Source organism: Sceloporus undulatus, chromosome 8, assembly GCF_019175285.1.
Source record: "Sceloporus undulatus isolate JIND9_A2432 ecotype Alabama chromosome 8, SceUnd_v1.1, whole genome shotgun sequence".
Classification (NCBI taxonomy): Eukaryota; Metazoa; Chordata; class Lepidosauria; order Squamata; family Phrynosomatidae; genus Sceloporus; species Sceloporus undulatus.
This window is the reverse complement of record NC_056529.1, coordinates 39,247,093-39,263,941: the sequence shown is the minus strand read 5'-3', so window position 1 is coordinate 39,263,941 and position 16,849 is coordinate 39,247,093. Positions and strand designations below refer to the sequence as shown.

Genomic DNA, 16,849 nt, shown 5'->3' with positions numbered 1-16,849 from the left:
ATCACTGCTGCTTTCTGCATTCTTTGGACAAAGACCTATGAGTGCGGTCAAAGCGTTCTGGTGATGGTTCTAGCAAGTGGAGTCTTGGCCATGGCCAGCTATTCCTTAGATGGGGCAGCATTTATGGGGAAATACCCAGTTAGCTAGCTTCGGTCTCCAAGAACTGTTGAAATGGAAGAACTCTCCCCCTCCCAATCTTCTGAAGAATCAAGGGGAAGAGTTGGGCTGGCTTCATCAGTTTGTGAACTGTGTCACTGCCAAGCAGGAAGATAAATTTCAACAGAACTAAAAGGTGTCATACAAGACAATTGGGAGGGTATTTTCTCCTTTGCTGCTTTTCCATGATTGTAGGCAAAGGTACCAGCCATTCGGAGATAGTACATCATTTTTTTAACAAAACAAAAAGAGTCATTTCAACCAAAACTTAACACTGAAGTCATACAGGAAAGAAGGTATATAGAAAGCAGATTTATTTTTATAAAAGCATATGCTACTTACGCCACGCCATGTGGAGCGTCAGCTTGAACATACACTTCAAAAGTTACTTTATCATCTTCTATGTAGCCTTTATCAGGATCAGTAACCTCCTACAAAAGAAAATAGAAAGGTTGGCCACCAAGAGTGTTCCAATCAAATGCAAGACAATCATTTGGATTCTGTATGCCTTGTTTGCAAATTAAGGCCAACCAGAATGGAAAGACTTTTTTTGAAGGCCCTCTTCTAAGCCTCAAGAAAGAAATTTAAAAACTGGACTGAATGAAACTGGTATGTCTTAAGTTGTCACCAGAGGATCATTGGAAACTATTTCTCCTTCACCACTATCTGAGCATAACACTGTTTAAACATAAGGAGGAGGGGAGAGAGAGACATAAATCTGCTTCTCCTGATAATCATCATATTGGAATAACTTCCCTTTTTCTCACGCTAATAATATAACTGTGAAACCGATATAATAGTGGGCATGCACACATGCAAAGGCCGTATTCTCCCATATAACCCTGTTTAAGGGGTTAAAATACATGTGCTGGACATCTTCATATCTTGCTGCTTTTTAAACACCAATGTGATGTTTTTCAGTCATTTAAACTGGAGTTCTGATAGTATAATTAATTTAATTTATATTAAAACCTTTAAAATTATGCCAGAGGCTGCTTTGCATCCCAACTCTGTGAGACCAGAAGGATATAATTCAAATAAATAAATTATTCATTGCTACTAGCAGTAGAACCAGCCAGCATCTGACAGCTTAACAGGAATCTCATAATATACCATATTTATTTATGTATTTTATCTTGAATTCCCCCCAATGAACGCAGAGTAGTGCCCTGTTTTTCACACCCATTTTATCTTCACAACAACCCTGCAAGGTAGGTTAGGCTGAAGAATGGGGAGCTTCATGTCTGACTGAGGCTTGAACCCGTCCTTTTCCCTTTTAAAAAGGTTTCCTCCATCTGCTATGCCACACAGGCCCTCACGCTGCCCAACGCTGTTACTTACACTCCATGACATGAAGTTGGAAAAGCCCCAGTCATTTTCCTTATGAAAGAACAAGTGGCTGATGCGGCGACTGAAAGATTTCTCATCGTCCTTGTAATTTATTATCTTGAGCACTGCTTGCGCATGACAAGACCATGACCTGCAACAATTAGAGAGATAACACTTGACATGTAGAGTGGCAGAGGATACCCTCATAAACTGCTTTGCCCAACGTGCCTCCTTTACTTCTTGTCAGCCCTTGGATTTAAAACTCTGCCTCAGCACTCCCGGGGGCATCAGTAATTATTAATATGGCTGAAGCCATTTGTGAAGAGGCTCTGCCTCTCACCGATCTGTTCTTATGTATTGCTTCCCACAGAAATTTTCCGCTCCACTGGATTGCTTCCTCCTAGAGAGGCCAGAGAAGATTGCAGCTCCTCTAAAGCAGCCCTAAAGCACTGTGAATACTCTGAGCAAAGCTTAGGATCTATGTGTGTGAGCCTTTTAAAAGAGTTAAAATCTGCTTAAAGTTTATTTGTTTGTTCACACAAACCAAAAGGCTGCAAAACTTCTTCCGTTATCAAGGCTCCTGGCAACAAATGAAAAGCATGAAGAGTGCACTCTAATGTTGCGCCAGCTCAGGCCCCATCCTCCAGTGCCCAGCAAAAGAGAAACAAATGGGAAGCACGACTGGAACCTGTTGCCAGAACGTCCCTGCCTCTCCAAAACCATACCTGGCCTAGGTATCTCTGCAAGCTTTATTACGTTCAAACTCATAAATCAATCACAAATAAGGCTTTAAAAAAATAAACACATCCTTGCATGTATTTCCTTCACTAGCTCCAAAGGACACTTCATTCTGAGGTTTTGATATTACAATATAGTCTAAATTTGCCAACGGATCAAAGAAAAAGCAGATGGTTAAACCAGTTCTTTAAATCAATTGACAGCTCCTGCTTTGAACCCATGAGAGGCCTTTCTACATTTAATCGTTGTTTTGGCCAAAATATAACAGCAGCCAGACAAGCCAACATGCTTAGATCATTTTGCACAGAAGCACAAGTGTGTTCACACAACCCCACTACATGGGGACTCCTAGGTCGGTACACGAGAAACCTGGCTAAAACTGTACAAAAATCAGGCTATTGGCTATTTTCATGTCATGGTTCTGATAACAGAAGGATAGGTTTGTCAGAAGCGTTGTCATTATTCAAAGTGAGGCCACATAAATGCATATATTTACACACTGCTAAGTACTGGAATTCCAAAACGGGAAGCTATCTGTGGTCCACTTGGCAGAGGACCACAGATACCCGCTGGCAATGGCTCTCCAGAGTATGAGTCAGGATGTTTTTCAACTTGACTTGCAGCTGCCAGTGGCTGGACCTGGGCAAAGCACATTCGCTGCCACTCAGCCGCAGCCACTCTGTGTGGTGCTGATACACAAAAAGGGGAGCCTGGATCGTTCCCACTCTCTGCATTCTCATGTGAGCCATGTCTCTGGTGATCAATAGGCTAAATGATTTCTATGTAGCTGACAATTAGCTACCAATCCTTTCTTCCTCATTAAGAGTGCTGACAGCTTCAAGACATGGTATTTCTGCACCAGTCTGGAATGATAACATTAATGTTTTGAATGTTATTTTCCAGGACTGCAACAATTCTCTACATCCAATTTACAACTGTCAGCAAGTAAACAGACTACGTCAAGCCTGCCAGGTCTTTCCATAGGTCCTCACAACTCTACTTCTATCCCCATCTTCAATATCTGCACACATTCCATGGCCCCCATACCATTTCTGCCTGAAGACACTCCAGTCCATGGTGGTATGCATAAATCTTAAGAAAATGCAGAACAGAGGTGCTATAAATGTATTTTTTAAAAGTCACAAATTGATCTGAAGGGTCTTACGTGGAATCAGACTCAGCATTGCACTGAAGAAAGAATCCTACACTTTTTTGATGCGGCCTGTCTGGATAAAGCCGTGGCATCACCATGATCTTCCATGGCAGGTTTCGGACAAAGCAGGGAGGGCTCAGGACTGATTCACTCAGCCGGTTGAAACGTTCAACTGTGAACTGAAACGTCGCTTCTGACCGCCAGCTTGTGTCTGTTAAAATGTAAGAAGAATAATTAAGCAGCCTGATCTGCTATAAGCACAAACCCCTTGCCCCAATGTGATGTTGCCCCATACATTAAAACAACCCAAAGATGTATGGTAGGTGTCAGGTGTGAAAACAGCAAGAGAGTGTCAGAGCATAGCTCTGAGAAGCCAGACCTGGAAGTAGGCATTCAATCCATCCTAGATGTTACCCTACTCTAGTATATGTACCCAACCTATGGCAAAATCATGGCCTGCTTTTTGGATTTTTAAAAAAATATTTTCAAGCCATAGATGGTGGAATCCATGGAATCAAATCCATGGATACAGAGGGCTGACTACATTATTTCGAGAGTGTGAAGCTCTTTCATGTTTTTATGTGAGGCTGCCTTTCAAGAGTTTTTGAAGAACTGCAATGACAGCGTGTCAGGCAACCTTATGGGACCCGTTCTTCAGTTCACATTACTTCAATTATGCCCACATTATATCAATCTGGCTCAATCTGCATTCTCTTCTCATCCAAAATCCAGAGTCCTAGTTATCATCTTTAAAGCTCTACTCCAGGAGAGGGAATCCTTTTTGTTGGGAATCTGTGGAAGAATGTTGGGTCTGCATGCCAACAATGGGCAGGTCCTCCCACATTGCTGGTGCACAAGCCACAACAGAGGTACACTTCCCATTCTGTCTGTCTACTTCTGTTTCTTTGTCACATGTACCCCATTCATAGGTATTTGCACCTATCAACTATACAGCACTTATCACTGCTGTACAGGGCATCCTTCTGCATTTCTCTCTCTCTCGCCATACTGGGGAAGGCGGAAAAAGCACCCAGCCTCTTTTGTTAGCATAATCCTATCAAATTTTGTTTGAAGTAGTTTTGAGTATGCCGACAGCTGCTTCCTGAGCTTTCCCTGACCCCCAAAATGGAACTGACATTTTAGTGTAAGTTAGGCAAGTACCTGCATTTGGGCCAGGACCAACGATTTGGGTAACGCAACTCTAAATATTATGCCAGCCGAGCCAGATTCCCAAGGAAGGGTCTCCCCTCCATGTTCTATACTAAGAAGGCCATCTTCTTAATATGGAACCCACATTTTTAAACTCCCTGCCCCAGGACATTGACCTACAGCCCACGCCATTGCCGTGCCAGTCCTAATGGTGAAAATTATCTTCTTCCTATCATTTTATAGTCCTTGTTGGATTGTAGGACTATGTTTTACTTCTCCCAAATACTCTCCCCTTGCTTTTAAAATATTTTTCTTTTCTTTTTTAATAATGGAAAGTTGGGCTATACATGCTTTTAATGAAATATCGTATTAAAAAATACACATACAGTCCTATTTTACATTTTGTAACAGATTAACAGAACCATTATAGAGCAGAACAATGTAAAAAAAATGGCAGCTAATATCTATAACTAGTAAGAATATAATTTTGGCTGCAAAGCAGCATAAATATTTAGGAAGCATAAGGCTTCCATTGCTTTGTAGCCAGACCTGTTAGAAGCTCTTTGGCCAGAAAGATAATTATTTTAAATGTTTTAAAATAAATCCACCTTAACTATTGCTAGATAAGTATGGCAGAGTTAGGGATGCTTTGTGACATGATACTGCCAAATGTATTCTTCTTAGAGGTAAAGCCTCCCCAAAAGCTGTGAGGGAGAAGGTGGCAATCTACAGTCAGCTTCACATCTAAAGTATCAAAAAGTCTCAGATCCCTTGAAAATAAGATTAAGACAGTTATCCTTCTAATGCAAACACTGATCCATTCTTAACAGCGAGTTGACTTTAGAGGTGAACTCAATGGCATTTCACTTTTAGGCTTTATTTTTATTTCAAGAAGGAGAAAATGCAATGAGCAACTACCAAGCAAAATCAATGTATATTTCTGCATCTTCAACAGATACAGTGCTCCCTCGGGTTACGAAATTAATTCGTTCCGCCGCGGCGTTCGTAACCCGATGCATTTCGCAAGCCGAAAAGGGCTTTCCGTTAGCGCTGGCAAGCCACGCGTTTGAATTTCGCGCCAAAAAAATTCGTAACCCGAAAAAACCTTCGTATCCCAGAACAGTTTTTTCCAATGGAACTTTTTCGTATCCCGGAAATTTCGTAACGCGATCAATTCGTATCCCGGGGTACCACTGTAATGTGGTTTACTGTTGTGATGTTTTACTACAGGAAAGCAGAACAGTCCAAGAGGAAAAGATTTTAAAATGACCAGTTTTTGATTACAGAGCAATTCTTTCTCTGTCTTTTCCCCCACACTCACATATACAGAACCTCAAAAGAGTTTCCATTAAGAGAAATTCAGTTATTTCTCCTGAATGGATCCCTATCTGTGAAATCAAAATCATCATGCAAAGAGGAAGCAGTCCTAAACATCTCCTGCAAGCAATCCTACCCTCAAGGATATCAAAATCATATGTCACATCTGTGATGTCTCTCCTGAGGAAAGACAACCTCTTAAAGTCTGTTTAACGTGCTATTGGCACCAAGAACTTGCTTCCAATATCTTGTAAATGAAAACTTCTTGATGTTTACTGTACAATTTCTAAGCCATTAACATTTCTCCACAGTGCATTCATGGTAGCTTATAACATATTAAAACAAATAGTGACAACAAAAACATTCATTTAAAACCCTTGATAAGATGATGTTAAGCCTTTCCTCCCACCCATGTTATGCAGAAACATATAAGCAGCTTTTGAGATTTGTCACGCAAATTCATTAAACATTATGTAAAAACGAAAATAAAAAAGTAATAATTGGTGAAGAGCCTAAAATTCACAACATAGAAACAGCAGCAAAAGAGGAAACAAGTCAGATTGCCTTCTGATACCAGTCTATAGATCACAACTTTGGGTAGCACAAGTCCACAGCATATGGACAGCCTGAAGACTGTCTCTTGGTTATGTGTCACATCAGTCCATTGGATGTAGCCTCTTCCTAAGTGCTGTCTGGTATTTATTTAATTATATTAAAAACATATATAAACTGCTTGTCTGCTCACCATGGCTCTTAAACCAATGTGTAAAATTGCAGTATAGAAACAAAAGGGCCTGTACAGACAGGCCAAAATAAAGCTTCTTCAGGCCACTTTGGAGGTTTGCTGTTTACATGATGCATGCGTCCTTAGAGTGCAAAAGCTATGCCAAAGCCATGCCTAAGGACTGGAGTGCAGCTTTGGCACAGCTTCTGGTCTCTTAAGATGTGTGTATCGTTTAAACAGCATACCTCTAAAGTGACCCAAAGCAGCTTTATTTTGGCCTGTCTGTATGGGCCCAAAAGATTCTTTTAAACAGCCTCAGAAAAACCTGACAAGAAATCCATGCTTTCATTGTCATCTTTAAAAGCATCATGTTCGACCAATGACCTTCCAAAAAAGGCACAATGACGGTGCCAGGACCAGAAAGCTCTTCCCTCTCATTTCTACAAATATATATCTGGTGCCTTTATGGAGGCACCACGAATTTCATAGAATCATAGAGTTAGAAGAGACTGAAAGGGCCATCCAGTCCAACCCCCTGCCATGCAGGAAATCCAAATCAAAGCATCCCTGACAGATGGCCATCCAGCCTCTGCTTAAAGACCTCCAAGGAAGGAGACTCCACTACACTCCGATGGAGTGTGTTCCACTGTTGAACAGCCCTTACTGTCAGGAAGTTCCTCCTAATGTTGAGCTGGAATCTCTTTTCCTGCAGCTTGCCTCAATTCCTCCATTGTCTCATAGTCTCTGGAGCAGCAGAAAACAAGCTTGCTCCCTCCTCAATATGACAGCCTTTCAAATATTTAAACAGGGCTATCATATCACTTCTTAACCTTCTCTTCTCCAGGCTAAACATCCCCAGCTCCCCGAGTCATTCCTCATAGGGCAAGGTTTCCAGACCTTTCACCATTTTAGTCGCCCTCCTCTGGACACGCTCCAGTTTCTCAATGTCCTTTCTGAATTGTGGTGCCCAGAACTGGACACAATATTCCAGGTGGGGCCTGACCAGAGCAGAATACAATGGCACAATTACTTCTCTTGATCTAGACACTATACTTTTATTGATGCAGCCTAAAATTGCATTGGCCTTTTTAGCTGCCGCATCGCACTGTTGACTCATGTTCAACTTATCATCTACTTGGACTCTTAGATCCCTTTCACATTTACTTTCATTCAGCCATGTGTCTCCCATCCTATATCTGTGCGTTTCATTTTTCCGTCCTAAGTGCAGTACCTTACATTTCTCTGTGTTGAATTTCATTTTGTTAGCTTTGGCCCAGCTTTCTAGTCTATTCAGATCATTTTGAACGTTGATCCTGTCCTCTGGAGTATTAGCTATTCCTCCTAACTTGATAAGTATGCTCCCAATTCTGTCATCCAGGTCATTGATAAAGATGTTGAATAGCACTGGGCCCAGGACAGAGCCCTGTGGGACCCCATTGGTCACTTCTCTCCAGGATGAAAAAGAGCCATTGTTGAGCACCCTTTGAAATTTGAAAGGTTTATCTTAGGTTACAATCCTCAGAGGCGTTTTTGCCAGTTCCTTCCTCGGAAATATAGTCAACAACCCTTGAAGTTAATATACTTTTTCTTCTGCCATGATTTTGCCTTAGCCCTTGTAATCTTATCTACACTGGAAGCCATTGCCACATCCTATGAAGCAGATTTCCAACAAATTAAGTATGGCTTGCATGAAGAAGTCCTTTCCACTGTCCTGAATCAACTGACAATGTTACCAGATGAACCAGTGTTATGAAAGAGGAGTATAGACAGCCTCTATCCCTTTCCTCCACATTGTTCAGCATTTTGTAACCGTTTCTTACCTCCCTTGATTGCCTTGAAGAAAAAGTCTCCCGTATATAAAAGAGTTTACAAAATGCCTTCAGCCCCAATGTAGAGCTCGCTGCAGAGCAAACAAAGAGGCAGCTTCCCATGACTCACCATCCTCCATGTCTTCTTCTGTGTTGTTGTGACCGTCAGCCATCGCCACATTCCCATTGATGACCGGATTTTGAGTAATTCTTGGTGGATCGTCAGCATCTCCAGCTTATGAGAATAAGGAGAATAGGAGAAGATTATCAGTTTGGGTCTTGACTGTAGGACAGAATGGCAAGTCAGATTCAAAACACAATTGTTTACAAATGGCATTAAAAGAAGCAGCCTCAAACTAAGATCAGCACTCAACATTCACTTTAAAGAGGTACTCTGCCTCTTCACCTCACACAATAAAACATGACTTTTGAATGCCAAACCAATTTACAGGTTAATGTTGTTATTTGTTTTTAAAAAGATGTTGAACATCAGATTTGTTCTAACAGTGTAAGTCAGAATTGTACTTTATGTCCCCCATTTCTCTTTTCTCATTGAATTGCCAGAACCAGCCTTGAACAAGATGCCATTCCTCTTTTTTTGCTTCTACCGGGCCAATAAAGCTGTTTACATTTATGCAAACTATTCATCTGCAGTTCATCAAGAATCACCAAAGACATCAAGATAATATCCAGTTGTATACCTACACACCTTTCCCTTCAAGCAATGTGATCTAGCCGCTGATGTAAAGCAAGCTCTTTCTAAAGCTTGTCTTTTCCCACTTTATGTTTAAAAAATATGCCATTCAAAAGCTATTCAGCACCCAGAACAGGGCTTTAGCCACGGTCCACATAGCGAGTTCAGAAGTGACCACTAGTCTACAGTACACTGGTGATGCTAACATTGGGCTAATACAGACCAAGACCAATTGGATAAAGCGTCCAGAGAAAATGAAGGATGATATTATGCAATTTCTTAAGTTATAGAACCAAACTACGCAGTGGCCTGAATCCTGTTAACTCATACAACTGAACATGGATGGTGGCCAGCAGTACCCTTGAGACCAGCTACCTTTTTCTCTGATAATTGTGGGCCCCACATCATATTTATGCCTTAACCTTTCCCACCACAGCAGCCCATACAATAACTTTATCCATCAAGTGAAACGGTATCATGGTTATATTGTTGACAAACGTGGTCGAAAAGGAATAAAAGCATCAGTCTGTGGAGGTTTTTAAAACGTATTTTTGGTAAACAAATCTTGCTCTTATATCTGTACTAAGATAGAAGAAGCACCCTGATTGACCAAAGTTCCTCCGGCCGTCTGAAAAACGCCTCATTCTGCAAAGCTAAGCAGGCTATTTAGATCTCACCTGAGTTGAAGACATAGAGTTCAAGAAGGCTCATGCTGATTTAAGAGATGGCAAGTGGAGATCATTCCTACCAGTGCAGAAATGAAGTGGTAAGTAATGGCCTAACATCTGTCTATTGTGTCCAACCAGCTTGATGATCAGCTACATCACCTAAAGAGTTGTAAGAAAAGTGATTAACCCACCCAGGTAACGTCCAGGCTTCTCAAGATACAAAACAAGGCTCCCAAAGAAGGCAGATTCCTTCTCAGCATTCACCAGTCAGGCTGGAGGGGTGTGGGTCAAACAATTCTTTCTAAATCAGTGCTACTCAAAGTGATGGTCTGTGGACTGATGCTGGTCCATGAGCCATTGGTGCCTGTCTGTAGACCATGTTTTCAGCAAGAAACAGTGGTAGCCCATAGGGACCAATGTGCTGTTGGTTCTTGGCACATGGGGGGGGGGGGGAGGAAGGAAGCCAACCAGTTGGTCCGCCACATCTGGTAACATAAGAAGCACCGTTCTAGGTATTTTAAAAGGTCAACCATACCATGAAAGCTTCAGCCTGGGATCTCTTTGTCCCCCTTTTATTCTAAGTGTTAAAGATTCTTAAGCTCTCAATGAGTGGAGGCAGGAAAAAATGCAACTCCCATGGCACTAAACTTAGGGAAGTGACTCTCATTCTCTTTCCTACCAACAGCAGCCAGCAGCTGCTGCGCTATGGCCATCTTGTTTCAAATGTCTGCGCATGCTCCTCTATCGCCATAGCCATTGATATGTTCTCGGTGCCTGGAAGTATTGCTAACAGCTTCAGTAACAAGGGAAGTGATAAATCGTACGGCTGCTCTACAAGACAGAAGACGTCGATTTTCAGAACTGGCCAACAGCAAGGAAAATGCTTCATTAATTTAAAACAAGAAGGGAAGGAGGATTATACATTACTCAAGAAGAATTTAAGACTACTGTTGACTCTTTCCTTAAGAAAAGGGAGACACAGCTTTATTGTTTCCAACAGTCCCAGAGGTTCATCTCATATACTTACATGATTTGTAAGCAAATGAAGAACACAATTACGGAAGGAGGCAGCAACCGGCCTGTAACAGGAAATCTAATTACCAAATTTGGAAACAGTTCATTACAAAAGAGCTTCCGTACAACTCTGGACGTGTCAAACAACTCCCTCAATGAGAGGCACGAGGGAAAAGCCAAGCATGTCTAAAAGGCTGGAGATCATGGAAGTCTTACTGCAACCATAACTATCAAGCCAGTCTTTCATGAGATGACTATGATGGCGAAAGAACAAGGGGAGGGCCAAACCATGGCTCACTTTCTCAAAGGCTGCTGCACGCTCTGGTTCAAGTGAAGTCAAGTAGATTTAATAAGCTCTGTAACTAACCACGAAGTTCAATCGCTCTGTGAGGAGCAGCTGTTTTTCTCAAGGAAGGGATGGCTGAGGAAGATTGCTGGACCTGAGGGTTCCATGGCAGTTGCTGTTCTCGGATCAACCAGTGGCTGTCGACTGGGTTTGAAAACATTCCCACTGTCCACACCCACACAGTACTAAAGCAGCAGATGCAGAAAAGAAGCGTCCACCACAAAGCAAAGCAAAAATGCACATGAGAACAATAATCCAAATTACCATCTCATGTTTGCCATCCACCTTCCACAATTAATAGATTAATGCATATATTAGCCATGACCCTGAATTCTTTGTCTGTACAGGTGTGCTAGGCTGCTATTGCCAGCCATGAGGAAGATAGCTTCCCATAGTCATTTAGTGGCTGGGAAGACACAAGGTAAATGGGCAGCATTTGGCTACAGGTTTGTAGTCAGAAGAAAACAGCAGAGAATAGACTGGAATCCAGGATGACAACTGTTATTATCTCCTCCCGTGGCACCTTACAAGCTTCTCTGGCTCCTTAATGGCTGGCCCCAGCTTCTCCAAGATACCAAATCAATGAAGGGAGTACAGCTGCCCAGCAAAGCAGACTGAAGGGAGGGCTAGAGACTTCCATATGTAATGTCCTTTGAAAGGCACCCATGTACATAACCTCAGGTCCCAACAAGATCCTGACCATTATTTCCTTTCTAGGTGAGAATGTAATTAAAAACCTGACTGCATCAGACAGAAAAGAAAAAGTATGCTTGTGCCCAAGTAAGTAATGAGCAATGCAATCCTCTAAATAGCTACTCAGAAGTTTAAGTTCCACCCAGTTACTGGGCACAGGGCTGCAGCCTGAAAGAAGAGTGCCACTTGCTGCATACAGATGTTCCTCCAAGGCCTTGCATTTAACTGGGTGAATGACAACTGGACCCAGTGAATTAAAGCAAATGACCAAAGGACTATCAAATAATAATAATAATAAGTAGTAGTAGTAGTAGCAGCTGGTAGCTGTTGTTTTTGGAGTTTTGGAAAACTAGTACACATTGAAATGGCTTTTATTTTGCTGTGAACTAATTAAAAAACAAAACAGAGTTTGAGAAGCCTACAAACATGTCTACGGGACTTAATGTAACGTATTTCCTATGAAAATACCCTATTCACCTTTCTATATGCATTAATTGGAATGAGTTTTTAGTGTGGAAGTGTATGCAATGGAGGTTCCTTCTGAGTTACCAACTGGTCTCTATATGTCCTGCCCTGAGAACAGCCAGCCAGAAAGCTCCCTTCAACGAAAAAAGGCTGTGGTTGATACTGGCAATGAATGTCTGAGATGCTCTCTGTATCAAAACCACTATTCCCACCTGGAGGGAAGGGCTGTGACTTACTACCACTGGCCTTCCAAGCACCTCACCCACAGCACAGACTTTGAATTCCAAAATAAGTAATGGACACAATTAATGTGTGTGCATGGGATATCTATCAATTCAAAACAGAAAGTAAAGGAAGTTACATATATGCCAAGTTCCATAATGACATCCTCTTGTATTCAGTGATTGGAATATGCTGGAAAAATGAGTACAGCTTGGCATCTATATATTGATCAGGCATCCCAAAATGAGGAATATAAAGTGATAAAGAACCTTCTCCTTTGCTACAAGGAAGGATGAGAAAGCCATTCCAACATACGCAGAGAAACTGGAATAGAGAACCACCCACTTCTTATGTCAGACATAGTTCCATTCTGCAAAAGAGGCAGAAGCTAAATATTTATTATTGTTCCTTATCTAAAAGTAGGATTCGTCCTTTTTGCCCTGTATTTTTATGAGTGTGTAGGAGTGGGAAAGGTGAGCAGCAGCTACAGCGGCGCAATGTGTGCGAAAAAAAGGAAGTGCCACTTCACACTGCTCTAGGGGAAAGCATCAAAACACAAGGGACTTCACATGTTACTAGAATCCAGTCCGACTGAAGGGGGAAATGAGTCACATTTGATGTTGATAATGTGAAGGATCTATAGCAGGGGTAGGCAACCCTTTTGAGCCGGGGGCCGGGTTGCTGTCCCTCAGACAACTGGAGGGCCGAAGCCAAAAAAATAAATAATTAAATAATTTTAAAAAAATTAAATAAATAAAACCGGGACAAATGTAGGACAAAATTTTCAAATGGAGGGCACTTTTTAAATAAAAAATGGAGGACACGCGAAAAAATTTGCTGATTTTTAAAAAAATGTTAAGATAAATGCATGTTTCTGAGGCTTCTATAGACAATTGCCCCACCATGCCCCTTGCGCGACACGCCAAAGGCCCCGGCGGCAATCGGTGGCAGGACCAGGCTGGGGCCGGTCCCAAGGCCTCGCCGGGCCGCAGGTTGCCTACCCCTGATCTATAGCCTGGAGAAGGTGGTGAGGTGGGAGAAGCTACAGTACAGAGTAAAGACTGCCAGTTTTAATCTTACAAGATATAAGATCAAGATGTTTGGGTGTCCCCACGTAATAAGAGACAACCGTAATTTCCAATGGAACATTTTCTCGAGGGCCAGAGACACCAACCATGAATTAGCAGTTTAAGCCTCACGTACGGAAAAGTCTTGTGACCTATATCATGGCCATTATCCCTGCATGTATCTCCTTGAAAGTCATTCAGAGGCAGGAGCTGAGCTGCTCCAACCTGTTCTAGATCCTGCCAACAGAGATTCTTCAGATAAAAGTCATGCTAGGGTGGCATTCAACACAGCCCAGGCAAAATAAGATGCCATACGTTAATTGTCCCGCCTATGGAGCTAAAACCTCCAGGGACAAAATGTGCCATCGGTGAACAAAAATTATAGCCTTATACTCCCAGAATGACTAATTGAGAAGAAGTCACCATCCATTAGATATTTAGTCCTAACACCCAACTTGAGTTTAAGAATCCCCAATTCATCCAAAAAGATGTTTGAGATGACATGAATTTTTTTGGAGGAGAGGAAAAACCCTGTATCAAAGCAGTGTCAGTTTTGCAATAATTGCAGACCCTGAACTTGCTGTAAAATACATCACTATCATATACGTATACAGAAAAGCAATACTCATACCATGTATCATATTCTGATACCTGTCCCCCTGCCTCTAATGAACTATTTCTGTGTAAACTCACCTGCTACATTTAGAAGAGACACTACTATTATGTTGCACTCTCTTGACAGTACGAAAAACCCTGAACCATTTGTGGTACTACCTGAGCATCCTACCAACTCTTTCATACCTCAGTCATGACAATGCCAGCCAGACCAATGCTGTGGCTCACTTTCACGTAAGCAGGCCTGTCACGAATTTAACTAATGCCTGACTAGCTTTTAAAAAGACAGAGCGCTGCCCAAAGCAATGCCAACTACCCAGTAAAGGAAGCGAATGCAATAATCATGGGGCAAATATATTACCTGCCCCTGGCACTTTGGGGGGCACATGCCAGTCTGCCACTCCAGATAGCTTTTGTAGCAATAGCCCAGTAGATAAAACTGTTGAGTTTGGGTGGGCCCAAATCTAATTCTCGTCTTTGCTGTGTATTATTCAGTGAAACGAGCAAGTCATTGTCTCTGTATCCTAATGGTCTCTGGAATGTCTAAATAGGGATTCTCGGTAACCTACCATATAGGCTTAGTGTCAGACTCCGCAGCAGATCATCAGAGGACACTAATCCTGTGAAGAACTACCAAATGCGTCCCAATACATTTTAATGGAGCTAAGTGGACTCAGTGATTCAAAATAATTAGCTGTGTTCTGACCAGATAACTGCTTTGCATCTAGTACTAGACTTCTAATGATGGCTCTCATTCACTGCTTGCCATCGATACCCTCAGAAAGGAAAATAAGAACACATTAAAAGTGTCATTTTGCTTCCATGTCAGGGTAGATTTGGGGCAAGGAGGCGAACAGAGAGAATATTTAGGATAGAAGTTGTCTTTCATCTCAGTTTCCACAAGGAATACATTTTTAATTCCTAAAAGAAAAACCTGTAGTCTGGCACAACGACGAATCCCTCATAATTCAGATAAAAAAGAACGTGTGCAAACTAGAGCTAGTGTTTTGATAGTGAATGGAAATGCACATACTTTAAGGGAGGCTTAAACCGTAGATGATCATTGATCAATGTTCAAAGATCACTGAACAGGTAAATCAATTTCCAACACACTTCATAACCTTTTAAATGAGTGAACATTTTGTTCATTAATCCTATCTCCTCCTGTCGGCACACCGATACATTTGGATAAAAAAAGACATCCAAATCTGTTAGAACATCATGACTGCAAACTCAAATGGTCATACTATGTAAACTCCCAGCAAAAATGGACAAACAAAAAGAGCATTACAATGTGACGAGTGGTCATTGTAATAATAAAGACTTTTGAGGGAACAGACCTATAGCTCAGTGGTCAGCCCTATAGTTTGAATGCAAACAGTTCCCAGGTTCTATTCCAGGTGTTTCTAGAGGGTCTTGTCTGAAATCCCATAGAGCAACTATCAGCAAATACAGGTCGGGATGGACAAAGTGAGGCCCTCAAGCCTTATTTTTTTGCAGCACTCCAGTATTTCCAGTATTATGAGTGATTACTGTGTTGTAAACCATGCAAACATTTATAAGTCCTTATAAACCAAGAGACTAATCATCAATTAGAAACTATGGAAATATAGGGAAACTTGATTTAAAAAACAACAGTCACGTGGTGGTACTATTGCTTGTTATATATGCCTATCCATCATCATCAGTTTGCCTGTATCTCTACAGATACTTCTGCTATGTGTTTTTCACCACAGTCATCCATTTTGCTTACAACCTCACAACTGTGACACAGTATCCCCCCCCTTACCGATTGTACATATTTGAGTTTGTTTCCCATTGTTTGCCATGTACAGATCAACCAAGTCAGGATTTTAACCTCTAGCTAAATCATAAATAGAAGCAGGCTGCAAAAAAGAGAAACCTCTGGAGGCCTGGCTCCCATCTGAGTCCTATTCTATTCTTAGCTGGCAAGCAGGCTTTTAACTGGTTAACTGCACCAATTAATTGATTACTCCATTAATTCCAAATGAGAATATGTTTGAAGGCCTGGACTCCATGCTGACAAAGGGGGAGGCAGAGAAGGATGCGTTTCAAAAGAGGCTAATTCACTAATGATTTTTCATGGTGATTCTGGATGTCCAATGATCCCAGTGGATGGCTCTAATCTTCAGGCATCTATTGGTACTACCAAGATGTCTGAAAAATATATTCTTTGCTAAACACATGTTGCTAATGCCCCTGAGGACAGGATCAAACTTCAGAATGACCTTAATAGATTAGAAAGCTGGGCCAAACATAACAAAATGAATTGCAACACAGAGAAATGTAAGGTACTGAACTTAGGACGGAAAAATGAAATGCACAGATATAGGATTATGGGGGACACCTGGCTGAACGAGAATTTTACCTGTGAAAGGTATCTAGGAGTCCAAGTAGACCACAAGTTGAATGTGAGTCAACAGTGCGAAGTGGCAGCTAACAAGGCCAATGCAATTTTAGGCTGCATCAATAGAAGTATAGTGTCTAGGTCAAGGGAAGTAATAATGCCACTGTATTCTGCTTTGGTCAGGCCCCACCTGGAATATAGCGCCCAGTTCTGGGCACCACAATTCAAAAAGGACATTGAAAAACTGGAGTGTGTCCAGAGGAGGGCGACTAAAATGGTGAAAGGTCTGGAAAACATGTCCTATGAGGAAAGATTAAGGGAGC

General features: G+C 41.7%; 1 protein-coding gene across 3 annotated transcripts in view; it reads right to left on the bottom strand.

The window, feature by feature from the left end:
• Positions 1-9,768, bottom strand: part of USP7 (ubiquitin specific peptidase 7) — a 30,399-nt gene extending 20,631 nt beyond the window's left edge. For 2 of the 3 annotated variants that reach the window (XM_042438387.1, XM_042438389.1), the window contains exons 1-4: positions 8,505-8,609; positions 3,389-3,587; positions 1,498-1,636; positions 499-587 (exon numbers count right to left, since the gene is read on the bottom strand). In XM_042438387.1, the coding sequence (XP_042294321.1) occupies positions 499-587; positions 1,498-1,636; positions 3,389-3,587; positions 8,505-8,547 (470 nt within the window). In that variant the 5' untranslated portion in view covers positions 8,548-8,609. Of the gene's footprint in view, positions 1-498; positions 588-1,497; positions 1,637-3,388; positions 3,588-8,504; positions 8,610-9,745 lie in introns of those variants that run through there. The other variant, XM_042438388.1, reaches the window with a different exon arrangement.
• Positions 9,769-16,849: the final 7,081 nt, after the last annotated feature.